General features: G+C 37.0%; 1 protein-coding gene across 7 annotated transcripts; it reads right to left on the bottom strand.

Moving 5' to 3' along the window:
* Positions 1 to 859: 859 nt before the first annotated feature.
* On the bottom strand, positions 860 to 23,960 carry LOC306872601 (1-acyl-sn-glycerol-3-phosphate acyltransferase gamma-like). 7 transcript variants are annotated; one of them, XM_079421218.1, is made up of 11 exons: positions 23,715 to 23,960; positions 23,345 to 23,617; positions 10,791 to 10,849; positions 9,597 to 9,837; positions 8,953 to 9,122; positions 7,695 to 7,856; positions 6,587 to 6,740; positions 4,687 to 4,789; positions 4,292 to 4,367; positions 3,974 to 4,172; positions 860 to 3,058 (listed from the first exon to the last, which is right to left on the bottom strand). In XM_079421218.1, the coding sequence occupies exons 4-11, from the start codon at positions 9,772 to 9,774 to the stop codon at positions 2,967 to 2,969; spliced, it is 1,134 nt and encodes a 377-aa protein (XP_079277344.1). In that variant the 5' UTR covers positions 9,775 to 9,837; positions 10,791 to 10,849; positions 23,345 to 23,617; positions 23,715 to 23,960; the 3' UTR covers positions 860 to 2,966. The 7 variants fall into 7 exon arrangements, with proteins under 7 accessions (XP_079277344.1, XP_079277348.1, XP_079277350.1 ...); XM_079421222.1 differs by lacking the exons at positions 23,345 to 23,617; positions 23,715 to 23,960 and adding exons at positions 15,808 to 15,849; positions 15,970 to 16,037; XM_079421224.1 differs by lacking the exons at positions 23,345 to 23,617; positions 23,715 to 23,960 and adding exons at positions 15,808 to 15,849; positions 15,970 to 16,018 and having other exon boundaries at positions 9,597 to 9,834.
* Between the last annotated feature and the right edge of the window lie 3,432 nt (positions 23,961 to 27,392).

Genomic DNA, 27,392 nt, shown 5'->3' with positions numbered 1-27,392 from the left:
CTGGGAACTCTTGTTTACAAAGCATCCCATGATGCACCTGCACAGCAGGAATCTAGACAAAAGACTAGCTACTTTGAAGCTAAAATAGAAAATATTTTTCATTTCACATTATCTGATTCCTATCTGCGTTATTCGATAGCTTTTAATATTATACTAAAATGCTATTTTATAAAATACAAACCCAATATAATTTGGTATTAGGGTAACTGTCGTGACAATGAGTCGTTAGAGCACAAACTTTACAGTCTAGACTCTTATCAAAAAAGCATCTTACCTTATGCTTGAGCAAACTCCTTCCGTACGAGACATCTTTAATAAAATCTTCCTCTATAGATATCTCGTGAGGCAGCTCTCTTGTTCTATAGGTGTAATGGTTTTTATACTGTACAAACGTCTATCATCTCATACACCCCCAAAACCTTCATTCTGCATGATTTATAAGCTTGTTTTCTAATGGGGACCAAAACATTTAACATGTTTGGATTTTGAATATTGCCATTTGTTTGGGGAGATTTTGTCCACATGACGGTTTACCAGGACACACACACACTTACTCTTTATTACTACTATCCACATTTCAGAAGTCATCAAAAAGTTAGTTTTTCTACAAAACTTTGGGCATTTAAGCATAATCTCACAGATCAAGTTTCATAAGTAAATACAAAACATTTGACGTTGTTAGTTTATATACTTATCTAACAACCTATTCCAGTTATTAATAAGAGGACCATTTTTTTTTCAGTTCTATTCATTACAAGGTGTTATCAGTTAATTCATCTTTCATTATATTCATATATAAAAAGCCCATTCCTATAGGCTACCTGGTTATTCATTGAATGAAATGAAACAACTCCAGTTTCAATCATACACTGAATGCTTTAATTGATCTGAAAGAAGATACAAAAAAAGTTGTGATTTTAACAGACTAAATTTTTAGTTCTACTCTACCTCTGTTCACATACTGCTTTTTTGAGGAGGGATTTGAAAGCAAGTCAGAAACACTCAATATTTAGCATCTGTTCCAAAGCCCACCACTTAGTCTGTGTTTTAATAACTCAATCTCATCAGTCCTATACTTCAGTATACATCAGCAACATTTATTACAAGCAGTGGGAAACCTGGCCTTAGATCAGGTATCACTCATAACAGCATTAGAGTACTAGAACTGATCATGGCTCAGAGTCCTACCCTGTCTGTAGTGGTCTTGCCTACAATCCCAGATCAGCAAGCGTACTCTGAAACGTCACTCATATATTACACAGATCTTTTTTTTTTTTTTCAACAGTATCATCTCATAAAAATAAAAACTTTGCAGTGGGAATAACTGCTTTTTGTGAAATTAATAAATTCAGTCTCTCAGAAATAACTTGTGAAAATAAAAATACATTAACTTAATATTCCTTTAAACCAGGTTATGGTAAAAAGTAAACCTTAATATTTTAGTTTAATGAACTTTGGTCTTCGACTCAAATTATAAACCTCACACCTGCTACACTTGTGTCATGCAGACCTTCAACAGATCATCTTCACTGCATCTGAAGCTCGATCAGACGAACACTATCTGTGATCTACACGTGATTTGAGGGTCAGTAAACCTGCACAATGTGAGAATCACAATCGCACTGGACTGTCCAAGCGCACACCAAACAAAGCTGCACTGTTCTGTTCCGGTAAGGCTTGCATGACTAGTTCCCTGTTTTGCCATGAAAAAGTACTAAGTTGCACATTGAAAACATTGGGTGACAAACAGAGAGAGACTAATTTAAATGAAGTGCAAAACCATAAAGGTACTGCGAATTCAGGTGGATCTGAGTCAAGAAGAAACTTCTAGAGTTTATTTACAAACCACTAGTGTCATTAGTTCACACTAAACAGGTTTCACACTCTTTCTTTATTATGGAACTCATAATTTCTTCTTGGTCATTCAGCTACTCTCACACTCTCACTCTTCAACCCCTGTATTTCATAATTTACACATGGCTAGAGAGATTGGGCAACAGAAGCATGGTCCACGGGCCTTACATTTTTGGATAAAACTGCTAAAGAGATGCTCTAGGTGAATTGGAGTACATTGGTAGAAAACATTTACTGCTTATTCAGCATAGCCAGTAATACAATGGTGACGCAGTGGGTTAAGACACCATTGTGAAAATGTCTCAAAAATGGGAGTACAGAAGTTAGCAAAGACATGCTTTTCCTTGCTCAGTCCATATCTATTACCATCAAGTTGGTAACATTGAACAGTTTTCACCAAAGTTATTCTAGCTGGAATAGACCAAAGATCTGCAACAGTTCATTTGTTGGGTAGGGGTGTTGTGACCACCATTACTGATTGGCTGGGCTGTTTGTCTTCCTCAACCGCAGCACGCTCTGCCAGCCCGTGACGTGAGATTCTGACCGTAGAAAATCAGTCCGAGTGACTCCATGTGGTTTTGGGTGAAGATCCAAAGTGGAACGACTGATATTGTAGATGCAGTGAAGGAAGTGTTACAAAGCACTTCTGGAGATGATAAATATTAAATGGACAGCTATGATTTATTTGGGCTTATTTGGGAAAAGGGAGGGTCTTATCGTATTAGAGGGCGGGGCTAAACAGGAGGGACAAGTCACTGATAGGGAATCAGCGGTTGGTCTCTCTAGTTCTTCTCATCTTTCTCTGCCGGAGAAGACAAGCGTTTCGTCATCGATCTGCAGCTGACAAGTATTTCTTCTCCTCTATTTCCCATTTAGTTGGTTCATAAAAATGATCGTAATGTTTATAGACTAGTGTATTAAGTTAAATCTACAGTTATATCCCTATATACCTCCCAATGCTGAGATTTTAATATTTCATTCGTTTTTTTTTAATTACTTTTTTTTTTTTTCGTAAAAAGAAGGATAACTGCACACAGGGCAGCTCTGTGCCTGAGGCTGGACTGCAGGGTGAGCGATACAGTGGCCACAAGGTGTTGACACAGTGAAAATGTTTAGTTCTCCTTCTTGGCCTCTATGTTGCCGTAGCTGGATCCGGTTTTCTTCACTTCGGTTACACCGATGAGCCGACGAACTGCTACAGAAGCTGTAGAGAGAGAAACAGTGACAGGGAAGTCACATCAGTTGCGGGATTAACTGATGCCATGTTCTTTTGAGTAGGCCATATTCACCTCATGCACTTAAATGCAGTTTACTTTACTATTTTAATATGTGCCAAAACATGAAAGTAATTAAATAGTAAAGCTATTTACTAGTTAAAGGTATTTCTTTAAATAGTAAATAGCTTTTAGTTTGTGCCATAGTCAAACATGGCAAAACCATCCAATCAATGAATGGTTGGGAGAGAAGGTAAATAAAAGAAACAAACATAATAATAATAATCGTACATCATAATAATCATCTTAACAACTAAGGACACACAGATGAATCTCAATTATTGCTAGACAAAAGCAAACAATATTTATCATTTAGAGGAAAGGGAAAATTGTTGTTATTATTTTATGCATTACTTCAAACTAGTGATGCAAGTTAATTTTGGCAACAACAACAAAAAAAATATTGGTTTCAGCCAGCAGTTTTCAGAGGGCTAAAATTATTTCCATCACTAAAACATCCCATGGCATGTTTTGACTGTATCAGCATCTGTTTCGTGCATACAACATGGATATGCAACAACAGGTAAACATATCAGCTTTATGGATGCACTTTACCATGAACAAAAATTATGCTAAAGCGATATGTAAAATTTGTTTGTCTGAAATACAGAATATATAATACAACTGGTTTACTTTATTGCCGGAGAATACAACACACTGAACAGCAGACAGAGAACTTTATTTTCAGTTTTTTTTGTTTTCAGCTCATTTAGAAAAGAAAAGACTGTAAACTTTAAATGTGTATTTCAAATAGCCCTTGTAATCTACAATTAATTGGGTCTTTATGAATAAGCTACAAAAACTTCAAATCACTATGAGAGCACATGAATAAAACAACGACTGACCAACAATGAGGAAGATCATAAAACCAATGATGAGGAGGGGAGAGCCGCTGATAAAGACATCCCAGGCAAAGTTAATAAGCGGAGAAAGCAGGAGAGTAGCCCAAAACAGGAAGTTCAGCAGTGTCCAGACTCGACGTTTGGGTTTGATGGTGGGGCCAGGGAAACAGCCTTGCTTCTCATAGTGTTCTTGTAATGCATCCTTGAAAGGCAGAGACGTGGGATGAATTACAGCACACATCAATACAATGAATCAGATGCAAACATGTTTTAACAATTAAACTCAAAAAACAGTGTTAAAAAAAAGTCTGAGCTTCATACCTTCTCTTGGTAGAGCTTGTGTAACCAGGCAGCACACTCCTTCTCATCATCAGGAATCTCCTCCACTGGGAAGCGCCTGTGGCGGACACAACAGTGAGAGGTCAGAGCAGCACATATAGAGGGCGCTGTAACCACATGTAGCACGCAGCAGAAGAGGTGCTTCACTACAGTAGGTACAGATCCTCTTAGTTACATCCTTAATCCAAATATTTAACGACATCTCAGGTCAGCAATAAGACACAAAACACTCAAAAGTTTGTGAATGAGAACTTGGACACTCACACTCATTTATCATAATATATCCTTCAATTCAAATCTTAAGTCAGATTTTGGAAGTAAAGCAGCTAATCTATTAAGCTATTGAAAATATAGTATACTTCAGCACTGTGACTCACCTGATGCTCATGTCTGCTTTGTATTTCTTCCCGTTAACGATGCCCAGCAGGGTCGGGTTCTGCTTGTCTTTGAAGTTCAGCGTTACATCGTACACAGCTTTCACTGTTGAAACGGAACAAAAACATTTTGATGTTACGGAATGAAATGTTTGAATGATGCAAAAATACAGTGCATAGAACTGAGATGGATAGTTCACCCAAAAATGAAACTTCTGTCTTCTTTTACTCATACTGATGCCATTCATCCTTGTGCTTTTGTTTATGCAATGAACGTCAATTGCTCAAGCTACCAAGATTCTTCAGAATATCTGTATTTATGTTCCAAAGAATAAAAAGTCTTGAGGGTGAGAAAATGATGACAGAACTATCATCTTTTTTTTCATTTTCAGTTTTTTCCTCAAACAAAACCATCATATAAATTCAAAATACTGTAAATAAAGTGAATGCGTTGCATGGACCACTTTTGCACAGCTTTTGCATCCTTTCTGAAGCTTGAAAACCTCAGTCCCTATTCACTATAGCCGAATGGACAAATGTGTCTTATTATGTGCTCCAAAGAAGAAATTAAGTCAGTCAAAAAGTTTGGAACGACAATATAGCAAACAAATAATGACAATTTGTTTTTGGGCGAACTCCTAAAGTAAATAATGTTTCTAATGTAATTAAAGATTCAGAGCACCAGATATCATTCATGTCAGGATAAGAGGGGAAGAAGCTCAATAGAGTATGAATTGAGCATAATTGGCATGAAAATCAGGATGATGGAAAGCAGTGCATGGCTGCACACATTCATGATGGCCCATCTGCAGTCAAATCAAGTTCACGAGTCCATTTCAGTCACCTCATTAGAGGAAAGAACAATCCTGAAACAAGCAATCTGCAAGTGATGTCCTATAAAACTAATTACGGTTGAATTATAATGCACCACAGAACACAATCACAACACTAGACATGCATCACACAAAAACAATTGCAATAAGCATCATATTGTGACATGCATAGTGATAATATCATATTGTTTCATTCCTAAAAAGAGAGGCATGCATGCCAAAATAATATCAGACCACAATGGCTTGTTTTATTTACACAACGTTTAAAAGTTTGGGGTAAGTCAAATTATATTCTTATATTATTTTTCAGCATCTAATTGCTCAAAAGTGATAGTAACGATCTAGATTGGTACAAAGAATCACAAAAACATAGCAACATAGGTGTTTTTAAAACTGATATTAAGAAATGTTTCAGCATCGCCATCTCAAGAATAAATTGCATTTTAAAACATTAATTATAATATATTATAATAATTTTGAAAATAACCATTTTAAATTGTAATATTATTTCACTATATTACGGTTTTATTGTCATTTTGATGAAATAAATGCAGTCTTGGTAATCATAAGAGACTTACTTTAAAAAAATCTTACAACCCCAAACTTCTGAATGGCAGTTCATTCCTACAATATAATCTAAACTCACAGCGCCTATATTTAGACAGCAGGTGACAGATGGAAGAGTCTCTCGACCACTGAGGTGGTAAATGTGTTGGGATTTTCTTATGGCAACGTGTCAAGAGTATTCTGGGAACATGCGAATTCTCGGAAGAACATTAGTTATCACCATAACCGCTAGCAGCATCATGTTGTGAATAACTGCACTCTGTCTAGGGTCACTGATAAGTGGACACTTGGACATTATTATTAGGCACCAGGCTGGTGGAAATCCAAAAAAAATTATGGGTTTGGATATGTTCTGCTGGAACCACTCGTATTTTTTGACTTCCTGACTACCCTATCAGTGACTTGTCCATCACCCACTCAGGAAGCAACGTTTGCCTCTTTTAACAGGGTAACACACAGCAGCTCTGTGACGGTGATGGAGTGTGTGGAAATGTTTATCTGACCTGTTCCCTTGAGGCATTGCAGTGTAGTGGTGAATCCTTTGGTGCGGGGCAGCAGGTGGTACTTCAGTTTTGGGAGGCCCTTACTTTCAGCCACCTGCATGCTTATCTGATGTTTCGTTTCAGTAAATCTCGTTCCTTCACAGTACAGCAGGAACTGCCAAACACACACACACACACACCAGAGGATTGTAACTCCCGGGTCAGTGTTAAACACAGTAATCCTATCACTTTGTAATCTCTGCCTCTTTTTGCCAACGGAAACTTCCAATCGGAGGACGTCATAATTGACCTCACCGCTGGAGCTATGTGCCTGTCTAGTAACACTAACCCACATCCAAATAATATAATGATAGAATAAATAAACTCACTAAACTAAACAAGAATGATCAAAACACTTCACTACGTTAACACCAGGTGAAACGTGATTGTTTACTTGTTTATCTACAGCTTCAATACATTAAAATAATTAGCAAATAATAATAAATAAAAATGAATGACATGACTTTGATTGTCACATGCCTCAGTAAATATACGTTACTAGAGGTTATAGTAGTACAAGGTCACAAATGATTAATTCAGAATATTTATACAATCTTTAAGAGAGAATTTCTTTCTTGTGAACTGAGTATGAAGAAAAATTTAGTTTGCACTCACACTTCTTTGTGACACACACACACACACACATATACATATATATATATATATATATATATATATATATAAAGTAACACCATGCTCCAAATGCAAATTGAGTTTGAGTAGTTTTAATAAGAACTGCAATATTACATACTTTCAAACTGTAAAAAGGATAATACACCAAAAACTATAATAGAAAACATTTGTCCCAAGTTAAGGAAAAAGACTGAACTACTGGTTAACCAAGATCTGCCAATTACGAATTGAATAGTTCTGAGCCATTACAGAACATTTGCATTGGTTTAGATTTACAAGGTTGATTTGAGGTTGTAGTTAGCCCTACATTTGACAGCAACAATTCATCAAATACTCAGCACATATCACCATGGTAAACATAAAAGGCTTAAGTCATTCCTAAAGCTCTGCTTGATTATCACGTCATTAGATCATCCTAATCACTCAGTGTACTCACCCACATGTATTCTGGGTAATCTCGGAGACGGTTCAGCCCACTGAACACGGTTTCTCTGTCCTCCTCCCACTTCCGCTTGCAGAAAACAATTTCCAGGAAGTACCACGTCCAGCCGATCAGAGGAACTTTCAGTAGTTCGTGTTTAGCCAGAACCTTAGAACTCTGGATGAGAAAAATCAAAATAAAGAGAGGATAGAAAATGCAAAAAAGGATTCAGGAGGAGGAAGGGAGAGAGGATAGAGAAGAATTCAAATCATCCACTCAATCAAAACAAATAAATCCAACATCAGAACATATCCAAGAGAGAAAAGACAAATTAATCTCTTAGGATTGATCCTCATGGTTACTAAGATTATAAATACAAAATAAAAATGGATGATGACAAAGCAGTTTTTGTTATTGTTAACTAAAACTATTGAAATTAAAATCAGTTCATTTAAATAAAATATAAACAAAAAGTAGAAATGTTACCTTGAAAACTAAGTTGAAAAATGTTATTTAATTCAATACAAGTTATTTATTTGAAAAACAAATCTTAATAGTACACTTAATAGAAAACAAAGTACACTGAATTACTAAAATTATTAACCCTGAAATAAAAGCTAAATAGAAATATTAAACAAATAAAATAACAAAAGTACATAAATTAACTACAACTAAAATAAAACAAAATACAAAAATAAATAAAATAAAGCCAATTCAAAATTAATAAATAGATATAAAAAATATAAATAATTAAAATAAATAACACTGCACAAAGCATAATCTGGCCAATACAGGTGCCTACACAAGATGTCTGATATTGTATATAAAAGAATTATGCTCTTCATGAATGGATTTTCAGCCAGAATTTAATTAAAAATCACTGTGACGCACTGCAATACCCAATACTAGTTTCACTTATGCGCATGCAAGTATTTTTTTACTGAAAAGTACTGATGGGAAACATCTCCATATAATTAAATAGCATAATTTCACCCAGTATCCATGTGCGACATGATTATCTTAGCCACTATCTAAAATCCAAATCAAAGCACTGTGTGCAGAATGCTTTTGCATCATGTGCACAATTTTCTGTTAAGGAAGTTACATCAAAGAAGCTAGACACATTTATCAGCTTGCATTTTAGTTTGGATGCTTTTAATGTGCTCAAGTCGAGAGTGATTGAGCTCACAAGGTTTTGAGACACAACGGTCACACCTCAAAGCTCAAAAAACCATCCTTCACTACGGTGTCTTCACTGCTTGTCAGGACTCACCCCCAGTATGCCGTATCTCTCACACATGGTCCAGCCACACAGGAAGTCGATCTCATAGTTATGGTTGAGGATGATGATGACGTGCTCTTTACCAAACTTATCCACCGTGGCTTTATCGATGTACAGCGTGCACTCTGTGCCAGACCACCACTCTAACAGCATCACCAGCTCTGTTAAGAAAGCAGTAGAAAAGTGTGTCAAGCCGGTATTATGATGCCAGATGCGTTAGGATGATCTAGATCATGACAAGCACCATACAAATTGTTCAACTGCTTCTGCTTTTTTAACACATCTGCTAAATTAATAAATCTAAATGCAAATAAATTTAAATTGGATGCTGTAAATTGGTCAAAATGACTAAGCATGTCATATTAAAGGGGTCATATGATGCGATTTCAAGTTTTCCTTTCTCTTTGGAGTGCTACAAGCTGTTTGTGCATAGATAAGATCCCTGAAGTTGCAAAGACTAAAGTTTCAAACCCAAAGAGATATTCTTTATAAAAGTTAAGACTCATCCACGCCCTCCTAAAACGGCTCATTCAAACATTCTCATTAACAAGTTAAACAAAGAGTACTTGCTATACAGGTATATAAAAGCATATTTAAAAACTTAATAGTGAGCTAAGGACAAATAAACGACTCACGGCTCCATAGAGAGTAGGCGAGTCTGGTGTTGATCTTGCGGTACAGCTGTTTGTTGATGGGCCACAGAACACAGGTACACAGCTGGATGAAGTTGATAATGAGGCCGCTCACCACGAACACAAAGCCAATCAAGAGCTGCAGGACGAACAGGCTCTTCAGCCACGCCACCACACCCATGACTGAGAGCCCCTTCCACACACACACTCACTCACCCACACACACACGCTCCCACACACACTGCTGGAAGACAAGAGAGACAGAGACGACGCCAAATTAAAACACTCACAGATAATTAAGCAGCAGCCCACATGCTGACTCTTGGTTTATTTACATTACACGAGGGGTCTTCAAAATTTTTAAGGCCGAAGAACCCATGGGGGATAGAAAGACCTCCTGTTACAAACTGTACAAAACTGAGTGGGAGTTAGTACGATATTAATGTGCTGACAACTTTGTTAAGATGCATGTATGGCCAAGCCATTAAAATAATTCTGCACAAAGCTAATTGTTTTTATATTTAAGCAATTTTTTTTTTCCACAGAAATTACATGGACTGATAAGACAAATATTAAAAATTAATATACAAATGGTAGTGCTCTAACTTGATTGGACAAGAAGATTTAGCATATAATGGCATTAAAACTAGTGTTAAAAAAACTGAAAAATATCACCAAAAGAACAAACCTTTCTTACAAGCTACAGTATAAAACCTGAAACTCTATCCATCCATCCATGCGCACAACTATTATACTAGTTTATTAAAAATAAGCCAACTGTTAGCAAATTAGTGTTATTTACACAAAAGTAAATTTTAAGTCATATTTGGAAGTTGCTATTTTAGAACACTGACAGAAATATTTCTGTTTTGTTAGTCCAATTGTCTGTTTGCACTATTATATACTTTCAAAGCAAAAATTTGCAACCAAATTATATAGCAGACAAAGCAAAAATAAACAACACAGCTGGTCATTGTGTCACTTATGCTAAATATATTCACATATAAATGCAATATCAAGCTTGAATTCACTATGAATATCTGCAAATCAGAGCTGATCGACATTATTAGTAGCATTTGCATTATGTAATAATGGAATTTGTACCAGTCAATCCTCTTGCTCACTGACGTTCATGTTTAATATGTTCCAACATATCATTTCAGTTATCAAACTTAATATCATGAAAGTTTAACTCACCACAGCGGGTTCGTCTCTACAACCCTCTTTTACACGGCCCTTCACTTAGTACCACCGACCTGAGAGAAAAAGAGACAGAGCGTATTTAGAGAATTCATGACGGTCCGAATAGTGAACGCAACCCTCACCAGCAACACATTTAGGCTAAACGTACCCATTAAGCACACTCCCATTTTTGAGATCAGATTATAAAAAGAAAAAATCATTTATTATCCTACTTGATGTCTTAACCAGTTGATGTGCTTGCTACTATATACGTCGTATAATTTCAAGTCAATCGGATCATTGCACTCTGAGATATGAGTCTCCATGTGTTCACACTGTCTGGCGGCCATTTTGAAAGCTGTCTAAAAACTTTCACCAAAAGAGGAGCCCCTTAAATGTGCATTTTTTAGATGTTTAAAGCCTTTATTTGGGGTAAACTTCACTACTTATTGTAAAATTAAGAGATTAATGTTCAAACTTTTGCATATTATAACCTGGAACATGGATGTGGGAAATAATTACATTAGATCCAAAAGACAGTTTTAGCAACATAGCGCAGATGCTACAGAACACAGTTAGCTGAATAGCTGTATAAGATTGTGTGCTACGCTAACATATTACTTCACAGGCATTACTGGCTCGTACTTTTACATCCATAATATTATAAATTGACAGTTTATGAGTTCTTTGGTTTTGCAGTGCTGTAATTTTGAAAGATTTCATATTATTTTAAGGTGAGTTTAAAGGGTGCACTACTATAAAAATCACACAACTTTAGTGTGACATTAATAAGAAAAAGTATAATTTCATAGTTAATAATAGTTGTTCATATTAAAATATGTATGAACTTAATACATGACCTACACTATTTATTTAGCAAAAATCCTGTAATTTTAATAAATATTACATGAAATGTATTAAAAATTGTTGCTGCTCCAATTAAGCTCAGTGTGCTCTTCCACATTGAACTCTATGCAAATACTTAACAAACAGACTTCATATATTAACTGATGGTTGTCACGAAGTTAGGTTAATCGATTTTCTGTGGATTCTGTCAACTCAAATCTGCAGACTCGCTCTGATCTTTAGCAACTAGCATCAACTTCTCCAGACTGTAAATCTGTGGAAAATCGTGTAGTGTATTCCAGCCTTAAGAGACTATAGATAAGATGACATACATTTAAAAGAGGCTTCATAATGAGGCTAGTTTCTATGTTCATCCCCATGAATTAAATGTTTTATTGGTTTGTTTTATTTGATTTTCGAATGTGTTACTTAGTTGAACGTGGACTAGTCTAGATTCTGCAATGTGCTTAAATGACGCTTCATTATGAATATATAACTGATTGACTTGAATGCCTTGTTGCTTGATTTTTGTGTTTTTTTTTTTTGTGATTGACTTTGTACCTTCAAAAAAATATATTTTTACAATTATTCTTTAAAATCTTTCCTTAAAATAAGCAAGAATTTTTTTAAGAAAACATGTGAGCTTAATGGGAACAGGGGTGTGCTTAAAGGGTACAAAAATGTACTCATTAAGCACAGCCAGACTTTTTGAATTTAACGATGTATATCTTAATTGAAATGCTTGTGTCATTTAAAATAAAATTTAATATTTTTGTGTGAGAGATTAATATTTTATTTTAACATTATCTTAATAGGTACGTTTACCCTTGTCCTGTTTATTTTTACTTCCACATTTTGTCCCAAGATACAAATATCCACAAAATAGGCAAGAGTTCATGAACACAGACCCTTAGGCATCAAAAATTCCACATGCAAGAGCATTGCACACACCCTCTCACCCAGTTGGAGGAACTCCAAACACCTCCTCCAATTTCCCTCTTGCATACATTGACTGCCTCATTTTCGCAACCCCTTTCCCCCCAACTGTATCTCTCTCGCTCCATTTTTATATATTGCAGCACCTCAACATGACTTGTCATGCACAAAAATCCCAGTCTGAAAGACCCAGTATCACACAAACACTCTCATTGGATCTGAAGGTCTCTCGTTTCAAAACGATTTTGAAAGTTTATCAGGCTTTAATCTCCCAGCTCCGCTTAATCCGATAACAAGACAACAACTGCAAGTGAAAGACTGGATTAATACTGGACTAAAACAAAATGAGTGCTTCAGCAAATTTATTTGCCAAATAATCTTTTAAACCACTGCTAAACCAAATGCAAAGAGAGGACTGAAGCTCAGTGCTTCCTTGCAGGTTTATCTGATACTCAGGATGAAGTTGCCAAACTACTCCAACTGGCCATCTGGTAACCTGCAGGAGGCCCGTCTGACCCAATGAATACTATCATTGTTTTCTCACCTACTGAAAAATGAAACTGACCAAACAAAATTCACCCAGACTGACCTCAGTATCACGTCAACCAATTTTGCACAGGCAAGCAACACTCACAATTTCTTCTGAAAATGTAATAATCCAGGCAGGGGCGTAGTTTGTGGGGGGGATGGGGGGGTAACCCCCCCAATAACCAAAACTAGCAAGTTCAACCCCCCCAATATTTATACCACGGTTAATGGAAACGTAGAATCAGGCTATTTATTAATTGTTTGAATCGCGCCTTCGGCGCTTTTATAAGCGCTAACCTCACGTACGAACCGAACAGAGCGCTTATCTGCACAACATGACTGAAGCAGTTATTTTAATTGTGCACGAGCGGCGCGCGAATCACACTATACTCTGTGCACGTGCACCAGCGCGCTCGAGAAGTGTGAGAAGATTTGCACGAGGCATTCCTATCGAGAAGCTGATGGTAAAATATGCTATCTATTTCAATTCTATTGAGAAACTGCCACTTTAAAATGCTATGGAGAAAGTCGAACATTATCTAAAAAAAAGGCACAAACTAAAAAGACTGATGAAAAGAGGAGAACAGATAATATTGCACCAGCACTAACATAATATTAAAATATTTTTAAACCACTCATGATTATTAACGCACGTGCCCAGAAATACCGCTACTCCCGGACCGCGATTCCCCTTCAGATTTTTGAGGCAAGTGGATTTTGAATGCAGCATCCAAAAGACAAAAAAACAGCCGACTAATATTTTTTATATTTAATAAATGATCACACCGGTGTGATTAGATCATTCAGTGCGGCACATCATCAGCTGATAAATTAAAATCTGCGCTTGCTCAGCTGTTGAGTTTATGAGTACAATGACCAATAAGAGGTGTCCAGATGAGTCATCGCTGAAACAGCTGTTTTATTCAGTGCGCGCTCCCTGAATGAATTCTGCTCTCTGCCGATTTCTCTCATCAGAAACAACAAAGTGCAGAAGTGCGCACGATGTAAACAAGATATTAATTTGACAATGTAAGCACCTTCAGTGATTAATGGGAGTTTTTGAGAGTGCTTTAATTCTGCCAATGATAATGTTCATTGATAATGTAAATGAAGTCTATTTACACTTAGTGAAAATTACCCGCCTTTTGGCAGAGACTATTTACACTAACTCCACCCACCAACGTGTGATAGGGCCTGTGAAGATTATAAAAAACTGTTTTGACGTAATCTCCAGTGGCGCAGATGGTAAAGTGCATGCTTTTTGACGCGATCTCAACCTGGGTTCGAACCCGCATTTTGCCAAACTTTTTTTTCTCCCTTTTCAAATCTCATATCACATCTTAAAAGCATTTATTGTCAATAAAAATTAAAGAGATAACCAAAGAGTTGAAAATAAAGTATCGGGTAGGGTTAGGGTAGGTGTTGGGAGGGTTTTATTGTATCAATAAGATGGCATCCATTTAATAATTTGAATAAAAATTATAAAAAATTTACACTTAATACATTATTATTGCATACTGGTTTATAATGTAACAATACTGAAGTGCAGATAATTGCTACTATTTTGCGACAAGTAGTATAAATAGTACTATTTTAACAGTGTAGATAAAATCCATTGCTATATGAATTTAAGAAAAAATTTGCACAATTTCAACTGAGGGGGGCCTTTAATCAATCCGTGCCCAGGGCACCTCTGCTTCATAATCCGTCCCTGCTCATGACCACCTTTACTATAATTTATCACGTTTTATTGTAGGCTTATTTAGTGTGGTAAATTTAGTCTAACTTGTAGAATTTATAATAGATAATCTGTTAAGGGAATAGATTTTCCCTATAGATTTATATTACAACTGGGGCATGTTGTAGCTATTGTTTCTAAAGACTGTTGTTTCTCATAACAAATGCAATATAGATTAATAAAGTCATTATTGGCCTGGTAATGATTAATAGGCTAGCCTTATTATAACAAATGCTACAGTTAAGAACTATGGTACTTTTTCATAAGAGTAAGTACAAGTCAGAATCGAGAGCCAATGAGTTCTAATGATGAGTGATGGAGAAACCTTCAGATATTCCAATGATGGCACAGATTAAATCATTAAGAGCCTGATGAACTGTTAAGGAGTAAGAAATAAACAATATCAATAAAAGAAAACGTTAAGTCAGATTGACTTCCCATGGCGTGTTGAATTAGAACATTCTGTCAAACTATAGCCTAAGTGTCTAAATAATATAAAATACATGTATATATATATTTATATTTGTATATATACAAATATAAAATAGTATATTTGTTATAGTATTTGTTAACTATCTTATTACTTTATTGCAGTTACGCAATCAACCAACTTTGCAGGTGTGGTGGATAGCACAAAAGACCATTTTACAAAAATAAGCATTTAAGCAAACCAACAAATAAATAAACCTTAAGAGGGAGCATGACCCGGTGTCCACGTCAACCCCCCCAATGTTCAAACCAAAACTACGCCCTTGAATCCACGTATTCTAACTACTGTATTACTGTAATAATAGCTGGCAGCTAGTCAATGATTCCTGGGAATTAGCATTTATCATAAGATCAAATCTGCCAAATATGCTGCCTTTTCAAATAAACACAACATGGGGACAAATAGAAACCAGCGAGTAAAAGTTTAAACCGACAAAGCCTCGTTTCCTCTACCAACACATCAGCCAAGACAAACAGAACACAAATAGTACTAACCTTAGATGAAGAACCACAGGCAGTGTAGTGGGTTAACAGTGACTTTAGAGTGGACAGAGACCGACCGAAGGAAGAAAAATGAGAGAGGATGGGAAAGGAAAGAGTTGAACTCTGTCCTCCTATCCACCATTGCACAAACTGAAGTAAACTTTGGAACCTTACCAAAGTGTGTGTGTGTGTGTCTGTGATCAAGGGAATGGCAGAGTGCTCTGAATGCCAAAACCCTCTATGGCAGTTGGTGTTTTGCACTAGGTGTGTTAGGGGGAGTGTGTCTGCACATTCTGAGGGATCACCTGATCAACTTGTTGGAGCAGAGTATTTTCTCAGCCAATAAGAAATATGAGCAAAAGTAGACTTTATAGACTAAGATACACTTCACACATTTAGCTTTTTCCACCAAATCATATGCACTACAGACACCTAATGGTCCACCAATATATAGCCTATGTCGATATTTCAGCTCTTTTTAAATGTTTGGCTTCTGCAGCTAAGTTTTCCAGTTTGGCCGATGTGTTTGTGGGAGTGAGACTTTTAATGTGACGGCACTGAGAATGTCAGCGCCCGAGCACACAAAACTCCCATTCTCTGTCTTTATTAGTTTATTGCCCCTGTTTAAATAAATTATTATACAGAACTGATAAACAGGGAAAGTAAACAGTGTACTAGGGATGTAACCATGCACCCCGAGCCAGTTGAAAACTGGTTGAGATGTGAAACGAATTGTAATACAATTGGGGGTAGGAGCTTATATGAATGTATCTTTGAGGGGAACTGACTGTCTTTAGAAGAGTTTAGATAGTATTTTCTTTTCACCTTGCCTCTGTATTTTGCATATTAAAGTAGTGTTTTTAACTGCAGTGCTGCTTTGTTTAAAGCGTCAACCAAGGAAACACTATATCACCGCTGTTCAATAAGCGCTACCTGCTGTCAGAGAGTGAATTTGTGTTCTCATTCAGCTCATCTGCTGTTTTTGTTTTGTGCAGATTAGTTTTGTGAAACTATACTCAGGGGCGGCGCTATGGTTTCCAAGCCCCCTGAACATCATTGAATCTGGCCCACCCCGTGGTAAAAAACCCTGGCCCCCTCTCCCTCGCCAGGACCTTGGAATCGTCCGAACCAAGTGATTTTAAGCCACTGAAACAAACTTTGAATCCTTGATTTCAAGCGATGCTGCACTATATCTAGTCGGCCGCTAGATCTTATTCATTCATGAGCATTATGTTTGAAAGTATGTTAATATCCAGTTTCTCATACAGAGGTATCAAATGGTGACTCTGTTCCTCATCCACTTTTTAGCAGCATGACAACTACACCGATAGGGTGGGGGGATTAGAGATGTAGGGATCAACCATTTTAGGAGTTAACAGCTGTTTGGCCTGCATCATCAGACAGCCTGGGGCCATCTTTTTCCAAGATGGACAAAATATACCTCTAAAAAAGTTAAAAGCTTCAAACTTACAGAATGCAAAAGAAACTAAGAAACCACCATATAACAATACCTCAAAAAAAATACACAAAGGAGGATGTTAAATTGTGCTTCAGATGGCAACACTTCCACAGCAGATCAATTTCAGATAGACTTCAGCTAACAATTTGGTATCATTGTTGTATCAGTTGTATCATCGATTGTTGTATCAGCTTATCCCCAGACTCTCTGTGAAGCTTTAAAGTGAAGAATATACAGACACTGCATGACCTTTCAGTTGTTACAGAGACAACTGTGCAACAGGTGGTCACCATAGTGCCCCAAGCACCCACAAACATGACAGGCATGCAAAAAACTACAAATGAATAAATTAAAGTCTTAGTCAAGGAGTCTCTCATTGCCCTTTGCCTGTGTCGAATCCAATAACCTTTAAATAAGCAGCAGGAGGCCTAATCAATCCACGGTTGCACTTTAGCCGGACTCACCAGTAGGCGTAGTAGGCCACTGCCATGACCACTAACGCCCCACAGATCCCTGTGAAGATCATCACAGCCCCCTGGTTCAGCATCTCTGCTTCTGGTGATGGGGCTTCAAAGCAGAACAATTAGGAAATTTGCCTCCTCTGGTTTCGTTCAAAAATGGACAGGCGGTTCTGTTCTTGACAAGCTTGGAGACCGATGAAATGAAAGTGCAAAAAAATGCTCCTGAAAATATTTGGCAAAGGAATCCTTTTAAAAAGCTGAATGAGGCGCCAGGTCTCACACTGGCTACAGCCACATGCTAATGCTAATCCCACGGAAGGAGAGCACTTTAATGATGATGCAAGCAGAAACCAAACTAGATCTCATAAAGGCGGCGGCACTCAAAACCACGCTTTGGTGGACATAAAAAAAAGGACAGTCTTCCAATGCTGAACACCAACTGGATGCTGTTACCAACTGCTATCCCAAATTCCAAGCACAGTTCGAGTTAGCAAATCCTTAGCAAGATGCAGCAGTCCTACAGCACAACATGGACGTAGCGGCAACCTTCCGTTAAGCCAGAGAGAGCCGTTCTCAGCATCCTGTGTTCCCTCCTCTTCTCTAATCTCCTCTGGATTAGATTACCAATGATTAGCCCTCTGGACCAGCACCCTGGATAAGTCACATCGCATTTACATCACCTTCAAGCGATTGAGCTAAGTGGGACAGGACAGTGGTAACTTCCTTTAGCCACCAGGAGGAGCATCTAGGGTCAAGCCCACTCTCTGGCATTTAAAAGATCTTGTACATGGAGGCATAATATGTTTCGGTAGTGATTCTGGAGTCTTGTGGGTGCTGTAGCTTGCTGGACAAGCTTTTACATGGCCTTGCTGTAGATCTGTGAACTTGTTCTTGGCATCCAAGGTCAACAAGGCCCTAAGTCCAGTTTGGATGAGGTGGTGATGACAGAAGATCAGGCAGGTTGTGGCCCAAAGCCATAAATACACAACTGCATTACTGGCATAAACGGAGAACACAATGTGCCACAGGCCTACACATCACAAAACAGCGCTTTCTTTTTTATTCATTCTGCTTCTGTTGCTCACGTCTTCTCATTATTTATTGTCTTTTATCTCAGTTTCTGTCTTTGATTATACTATGCCAGTGAGCCCTGTATATCTGCATTAAAACTCAGATTCCTCAATTCTTCCAATTTCAGAATGGTCAGCATAACTGCTTCCAGGAAATTATGTGCAATGATGGCAGTTTCTCAAAAGAAAGACCCTGACTTGGTCTCGGTAAATACCTCGGTGCTCCTCAATCCGTACTTGGGGAAAAGAGGACAAAGAATAGGCTAATCACCTTTCTGATGTGATGACCACCTGGGAAATATGAGGACAGAAAGGAGCAATAGAGACGTACTAACTTGCATCTTATATTAAATGCTAAAAAGTAAGGAAGATAAATGAAGGTCTTGACTTTATTTGGGTCAGCAATGATGTGAGTTGATCTTTTGTTGCTGTACTGTATCAATGGGAAAACCCTTGTAGAGAGTCCATGAATTCTTGAGAGTCCTATTCCTGTGTACAGCTGTGCTATAGTGCCTTCTTCAACACATTGTAAAGCCTTCTCCCGATAAAGTGTGTAGCATAAAACCTATACATTATGAGCCATATGAGACCAAAGCAGCTTACTGGACTGCAGCTGAGGTCAAGATGTCTAAATCTATAATCTAATCAGTATCTTACACATACAAACAAACAAACAAACACTTCTAGAATTCTTTAAACAACCGTTTAAACAAACTAAGACACTATCATTACAAAATTTCATCCATCAAAAATGTTTCTAGCATTTCCCCAAACTTTAAGATAAATATTCTTCTATACATACATTTATATGCTTTGAACAGCACTTTTTTTCTTTGCAAGAGCTCCCCTTGTCAGTTATCTTTGCTACCATGTCTCAGCAAATTCTACAGACTTTAAAACTCATCAAAAATTCATACAAAAGATGAACATTAGGGCTTGTGCTTTGGTTAAGTCTCCAGCTTTGCCAGACTGAACTTCATCATCATTACAAGGGACTCAGTGGTAAATAATTCTCAGTGGGCCAGTGTGTTTTCAGTCCTAGTACACCAGGGGTCTCACACATAAACCTTGTACAAGTACAAAAACACATGCCAAATAGCACCCACACATTGGCATTTCTAAACAGAAAAACAAACCTGTTACCTGACCATGCATATACTCACTTTGGCAACCAATTTGCTGGCTACAGTGCCTAATTACTGAACTGAAATGAATGCTGCAAAAAGGGCTTTCAATGAATTCCAAAGCCATGCTAGAAGGTGACATTTAATTTGTAGATAAGTTTCCATCCCACCACTACAGTGTCTTCATTCTTTGGGAAGCCATCCATTGATTGGCTTAAAAAGTGGGGAAAAAAGCCTGTGCACTTAACATCTGAATATTAATTAATGAATTACAAATTCCATAATGCACTATGAATAACAATAGTCAGTAGTGATGATATACTAGATAAAAAAATAAAAAAAGTTAAAAATCACATGGATGGACTTGCACCTTCTACAAAAGCATACATTTGACAGTCTTGAAGCAGTCTTTATACTTTAAATGGCTAAAAACTATTCTACTAATAAAATTAAATGCAGAAAACTAATTTTTTGCTCTATTTATCAGGGATAACCAACATAATTCATTCAGTTGTGTTTGTTGATTTTAATTACAAAGGCTTTACCAATAAATTAATACGATGAAATTACAACGGTGGCCAATTTTGGCATCCATGTATAATCTTTTATTCATATAAGTTTCGGGTGACACTGAAGAACCAGGACACTCACACAAATCACCAATCTCGAGAAATAGATATGACATCTCTTGCTCACAGTTACTAGAAGAACAGTGCAGACACAAAACTTGGGTTTGGACTCAACTGAACAGTACTGTACAATCCAAAAACAATTTTTACTGTACTGCACAGCATTACCGGTTTTCCTTCCCTACCGGCCTCAACTCATAGCACTTTAACAACCTCAGCTCTTGCCTTTCCAACATTGTGGTCAATGCAGCAGCAATTCAACAACATTTGGATGAAACCCCAGACCTGTTCAATTGGGTTGCTGTGGTGAGGAGATTTCCAAGTCTGTTACTTTTCCTGATATAGACATAATACTGCAAATAATCTTAAAAATGAAGTAAAAATGGCATTTAGACACTACTTCCCCTCCCAGATCTGAATAGCCTTAAACAGACGAGCGGCCATCAAAACCAAAACAACCTCCTGTGGCTGAAACAAACAAAATCAAAGCCATTATGGTGTATGTCAGTCAAGCCCTTTTTACAAAACAGAAGATAAATGCTCTGTTTGCTGTCCAAAGGAAGCAGGGAGTTGTTAAGAGGATAATGTCAAGGCATCACTACTAAAAACCACATTCTAATCGCAAAAAACGAAGTTACCCAACAACAATGTGACTACATGCCCCTAATCAAGATGGGGTTGCTGTTATCTACCTCAGGTACAAAGTAATAGTGTTATGTTTAATTAAGACGCTGTATCAGATTAAAGGTAAAGTTAGAACGGTTGCATCTAACGCACTAACAGAGCAGTGTCATGGATATACTGTGACATAAACAAATAAAGAATATATGTCTGATTTAAAAGTCCTCCCCATGGCATGCAATTATACATTGTTCTGGCACAACAAAAAGTACTTAAATTTAAAAACAACTATAAATTTATTATAAACAACCTTGTTTACATATATTTTCTAATTGAACCTGGTCAAAATGAGCATCAATGCATAACTGATTCAATGACATTTTATTCTGAGCCAATTCATTATTGCTCTAATGAAAGAGGATTACAAAATATTGTGCATGTGCCATATGGCTGGCAAAGAATTACAGGTTTGGATTAAGACCAATATATAAATGAATTGCACTTAGTAAAACAAAGTTCAAAGCAGTGAAACATAGTTCCGTTACCAAAAATTAGCTTTTGCAACCCATTAATTCACTGGCCCTAACAAAATGGAAATGAAAACATAAAACAAGAGGTACAATTTTATTCATTCATTGATGTAGATACAAATTCATGAAGTTAGTTTGAATCAGACCTAAAGAATGTCCTGACTTGCAATTCAGTGAATTCATTTGTGCTTTTGATACACTAAAACCAAGCCGCTTCATAATGCTGCCCACACCCTACACGATTATTGCCATGATTTCCTGTTCATTTAATGACAGTTAATGAAGATCACTGACAAAAGCCTGAAATCGGAAGTAAATCAGCGCTCATTCTTGTGAGTTACAACCGCTATGTTTGAATTGTCAAAGAAATTATCTGGGATATGTGTTGATGCATCACTGAAGCTCGAAAGATCTTCAGCTTGTTAACTTTGCAGATCTGTCTGCGATCCAAGTCCTGCACTGTGAAATGTGTTTTGACCGGAAGTGACAGAAAGCTTTGAAGTGTGAAAAGAACAGATACTTAATGAATTTGCCATGTGGACCAACATCTGGTTTCAAAGTATGAACTGCTCCATGCATCGCTACGCAATAAGACACTTTTTTGCCTACGAAATTTTGCAGAAAAGTGGCCGCACCTTTATTTGTTTGGAATGAATCAGATTACACTGGTCGCGTTCTTGGTTTTGAATTGACTAAAAAAGAAATGAGATAGAAGAGAGACAACTCTGGTTTTGCTGTAAATTCAAATGTGCAGGAAACACTTGAATATGGATGGAATAGCATACTACTCTTAATATTCTTGCAGTAGCCTATGGCAAAAATAATTAAGGCTGTATGCTATGACACTAGCTGAATTTGGAAGAGTATTTTAGGATAATAATCAGTACCCTAATTCAAGCTTGGGAACCATATAACGTAACTGAAGGTCGCAGAATTCCAGGTATTGTTGATGCAACCGGTTCTGAATTAAAATAATAATAAAAGCCTTTCAAAAATGTCAGAAATGTAAATAATCACTAATAATAGGAACAATGTAACATATTAAAGACCCAAATGCAGTTAGACATATGCGCTGGAATGATAAAAACATGACTAATGTCAATTACAGTGCATAAGAAAAACCCACTCCTCACCTAAACTGCAGGCAGCAGCCCAGCGCTGCATCTGAACTCTAGTAACCCCGATAATCGCACGACAATGACGCGCACGCAGGTCGGGAATGACACACGGCAACCGAGTCATAAACACCACTCATCATCAGCGATCCTAAAGCCATTCGTATGCAAACGACTGCTGAATGAACACGATAAATATCAGCTCATGCAAATGGAGGAAATGCCTATGTTGAACGGGTGCTCCGTGCGCTGTCAAACCGCCTTGCGTTGCTTACTAAGCAGTGAGCTTTGTGAAGTGCCTATAAACCGGCCACTGCAGTAACGTTACAGTGAAAACCTCGAGCGCTTGCACAACACCGAAAATACATTAAATACAAATGCAAAATAATAAAATGCACGGAGAAAACACAGGGTTATGCAATGCACGCATGTAACCGCCTGTCAACGTTAATAACAGCATTATTAATCGGTTTAAATCAGGAGTACAGTCATCATCTAGAGCGCGCGGCGGTACATTGCATGCGCGTGCATTAGCGTTACCTGCTTAAATGTCATCAGTGGATCTGCGTGGAGGATTCGTGCTTTTCCGCTTAATGTGATGCAATATGATAATGCTGTCGGAAATAGGTATCGAAGCCTCTGGGCTGCTGCTCAGATGTGTCGTTATCCATCCACGCACAACACACACACATTGCATCTAGTCGTTGGACTTCCTGTCCGTTTAGCTCCCCTCATCGACTGGAAACAATGGCTGTTAGTAGTTCCACCTCTCTCAGGCTGCTGCAAGACGCTGACCTCGCCAATAAAGTCAATCTGGAGAATTAAACACATTTGTAAGTGTTTTAGACTTTCAGTTAGTCTTCTTTAAAATTAAGTTGACCTCAAAGACGGTTCAGAAGTTGCATTATACCTTGGACAAAAGGTAGGTTAGATTGACTGCACAGAGCCTGCATGTGCATTTGCACAGAGATCATATTATAAACAAATATCAATAGCAATTGTGAATCTTGACATGGATTAATTAATTAAATAAATATGTACACTGTCATGACAAAGACACAGTTTAAAGGTGCAGCCAGTAAGCGGTTTCTGAGAAACCATATTGACATCTGAAATCACCACAACAAACACTCCCTACCTAAAATGACCCCTATCTGATAGCTCCGCCCCCAAATTAACTAATAGGCTATGCAACACTGGTAACTCCTCCATCATGTGTAGACACGCCCCTTACTGGTGATTGGCTAAAAGTCCAATCCACGTTCAACAGCGAAATCAGTTACTGCACCTTTAAGGCTGCATTGATGCTGCATTTCATTTTGACAGAACCAAAAGCAGCCTCAGAGTTGTAAAATTACTCATTTTTAATACTCAAAATTGCACTTTAAAATTAATGAAATATATACACTGTTATGACAAAAACAAAGTCTGAGGCTGCATTGATGCTGCTTCATTTCATTTAAATGCCAAATTTACATTGCAGTGGTGGCTCTGAAGTGCTTCTGAAGTGGTATTTAGGTGTCGTTACATAGACTGTGTAATTCTGCTCAGAGGTGGCATTAATGCATTTACACAGCAATTACATCGATACTAGAGGCTGAGGTGGCTCAGAGCAGGCATCATTTCTGGCTTTTAAGCTTCATTATGTGTTTACAACGAATTTTGAGCTGGCACAGAGCAGCCTTAACTTGACTATGCAAAGACACCTTTAAAGCACTACCAAAGTAGTATCAGAGCTGCAATATTTTAGTATGGCTTTTTTGCTGCATTGTCTTTACACAGAATTTTGAGCGAGCAGCCTTAACCTGACACAGAAATGGTAAAAAGTTTTAGGGGTTAGGGGTTTTCTTAACACCCTAAGAAACACACACACAACATTTAATATAATACGTTGTTTTTCTTTATTGCATTATAACATACATACATTATAAATGTGGATTTGTACACTACAATCTTTATTGTTACATATTATAAAATATTCAGAATATGAAAACAAAGCACTACAAACTTTACCAAACATTAATTTTTTTTATTGTCTTTTCTGACCCCATTCAGAACGGAAAACCAAAGAAAGAACAAAAAACAAACAAAAACTATTTCTGATACCAACCATGTCAACAGAGAGGGAATCAAAATGAATCGTGAAGCACTGACATGTCACTATTAGAACTGTTAAGAGAGAGACATATTTACAGAGAAGTAGAATGATGCCTCCGATTGTTGCCTTGGCAACATGTCATCCTGCCCATTATGATGTCATTGAAATTCATATTTGGCGTTCTGTGAGAAGGACACATTTTCAAGTGTATTCTCATGTACTCTTGCCGTAGAATCTTCTATTAAATAGTACTGTTGTGGACAAGAGTACATTACAGCAAGCACAGTGGTTTGAAACACTCATTTTACAGATGAAATAACGATTCACACTGAGAGACCAAGACACAATAACTCATTTCTGTCAGATTGCATCATTTTCTAAAGATGTCTCGCACCTCGGTTTACTATGTGAAAATGAAATGTAACAAAAATGAAATAATAAAACCTAAACTTATTTCAAGAGTCAGAGTTATGGAAGTCGCAATTAACGTGAAGAATAGCTGGATTTTTTGAGCACTAGTAGGCCTGAAATGCTTTTGTACATGTTGTAAGGCATTCAATGCCTTGTAATGGAAGGCAGCTAATTATACAAAACTCTGTGAACTACAGATGATGACATATACATTGATGACAAATAGGTCCAAGCGATTAAACCGTATCATATGGAGACAGGACATCAGATTAAAAAAAGAACGGCATTAAGGGACCTAGTATACTAAAGATCGCTTTGTTTATGGCCTTTTCTCAGACAACAGAAGCTCCGTCCACTAGAAGGAGCTCAGCGTCATTTGGTCATCTTTGATCCACAGTCTTACAATAGACAGCACTTAATATCCACAGACCGATATACAATTTACAAACATTATGTATACAGAACAAATAAAATTGAAGTTCATCCCAAAAGTTCTTGACCAATTCAGCAAGTGCCACATTAGCAAATGGTGCCAGTACAGTTCATTCGGAGACAGTAATGTCATGATCATCTGTATACCAGCTCACAGTCTTTATTCATAAAGGCTAGACTTGTTCTTATTTTACTTCCCTCCCCCATTTATCCCTTCACACCCTCATATTCCTTCAGAGAACACAAATACTCGCACACTCACAGTAGAACCATCCATTAGTCATTCACACATACACAATGTACAAGTACACATAATAAGTTAGATAACAGCTCGGTAACTAATGAAAAGCTGAAGCACATGCCCCTCAGAGCAATGCTGACCCCTGATTAGTCCTGCACATGGCCATCTTTTTTTTCTAAGGAAAATAAGATGAAAAGCTAGTGGTTGGGATGAGTGATGAATCTCATGAAAGAACATGCCTCAGTCATATTTTACCCCAAAATAAAAAGAAATAAAAATATGAAATTTCAATTTTCTTTGAAAAAAAAGGCAGATTTTTACAATTACGACTTTAATTTAAAAAAGAGCTTTGAAAGTCACAGCTAACAGGAAAAAAAAAACAGGATTTTTTTTTATGAACACTTAGCTATTATATAAGTTAGCTATTTTTTTTTAATGATCATAATTTTTTTAAATAATGAAAAATATTTTCACGACAGTTAAATATATAATTACGGTAAGGCACAAAAATATATTATTTAAATTATTATTAGTAATTATAATCATTACACTTCTAAAATACTTTTTGCTGAACCAATAAATGCTAATTTAAATGTAAACAATTATTGTATTACAACAAAATGTGTGTAGTTGGACAAAAATTATTAAACAATTGGATAAAAATAACATTGCATAAAAAAACAATGCAACAAATCTGAAGAAAATTATACTGGTCCTAAAATAGGCTTTGTTTCCTCAAGCGATTTTTCTGTATTTCTGTCTTTCATGTTCCCTCTCCTTTTGTCTTTTGATTTTGGAGTTAAATGTGACATGGGTGTTTTCGTGAGATTCGCTCAGAAGGAATTTTGAGTGTTTAAAATACAAATGCAACTCAGAAATGATCAGAGAATGAAACGATGGCTAAAAGAAATGTGACTAGTTTTGGAAGAGCATTAGTTAGGTGTAAAACAGTCAAAAATAATACTAGAGAAACCCACATATAACTGCAGAGTGTCATGGAGAATGGATCAAACAGAGATATAAACAGACATACCACAAAAAGGGAGATGTTGCCAGAATCAATCTCCTTATGAACTGAACAAAGGAGAACAAGTCTGATGAAATATATAACTCATCTGCCTTTTATTATCTTTCACAGCATTGTAACCAGAAGGCACCGTGTTCTCTGACACAGTGAGAGAGAAGCAGGCGCAGGTCCCCAGACTAGCACACATACACAACTACTGTTAATCAAGGCATTTTAAGAAGTTCCCCCAGTACTTCAGACTTCATACAAGTCTTTTCCTTTTAAGATATGAAAATACTATCAAATAAAAAGTTAAAACTACTTTTAAAGTTTCTTCTGCTTGTACAAACAAGTAGATTATCAATGCACATACAATCAGTTCAAAGCAAATGAGATGATA

The sequence above is a fragment of the Barbus barbus genome (assembly GCF_936440315.1).
Source record: "Barbus barbus genome assembly, chromosome: 7".
In the NCBI taxonomy this organism is placed as follows: Eukaryota; Metazoa; Chordata; class Actinopteri; order Cypriniformes; family Cyprinidae; genus Barbus; species Barbus barbus.
The sequence above is the reverse complement of the archived record's forward strand: the minus strand, read 5'-3'. Positions and strand labels throughout refer to the sequence as shown.

Coding starts and splice junctions, on each gene's coding strand:
- LOC306872601 (XM_079421218.1), bottom strand. CDS start 9,774: ATGGGTGTGGTGGCGTGGCTGAAGAGCCTGTTCGTCCTGCAGCTCTTG. Junction 4,368..4,686: donor AAAGCAGACATGAGCATCAG/GTGAGTCACAGT, acceptor TGTCCGCCACAG/GCGCTTCCCAGTGGAGGAGA. Junction 4,173..4,291: donor ACAAGCTCTACCAAGAGAAG/GTATGAAGCTCA, acceptor CTGCCTTTCAAG/GATGCATTACAAGAACACTA.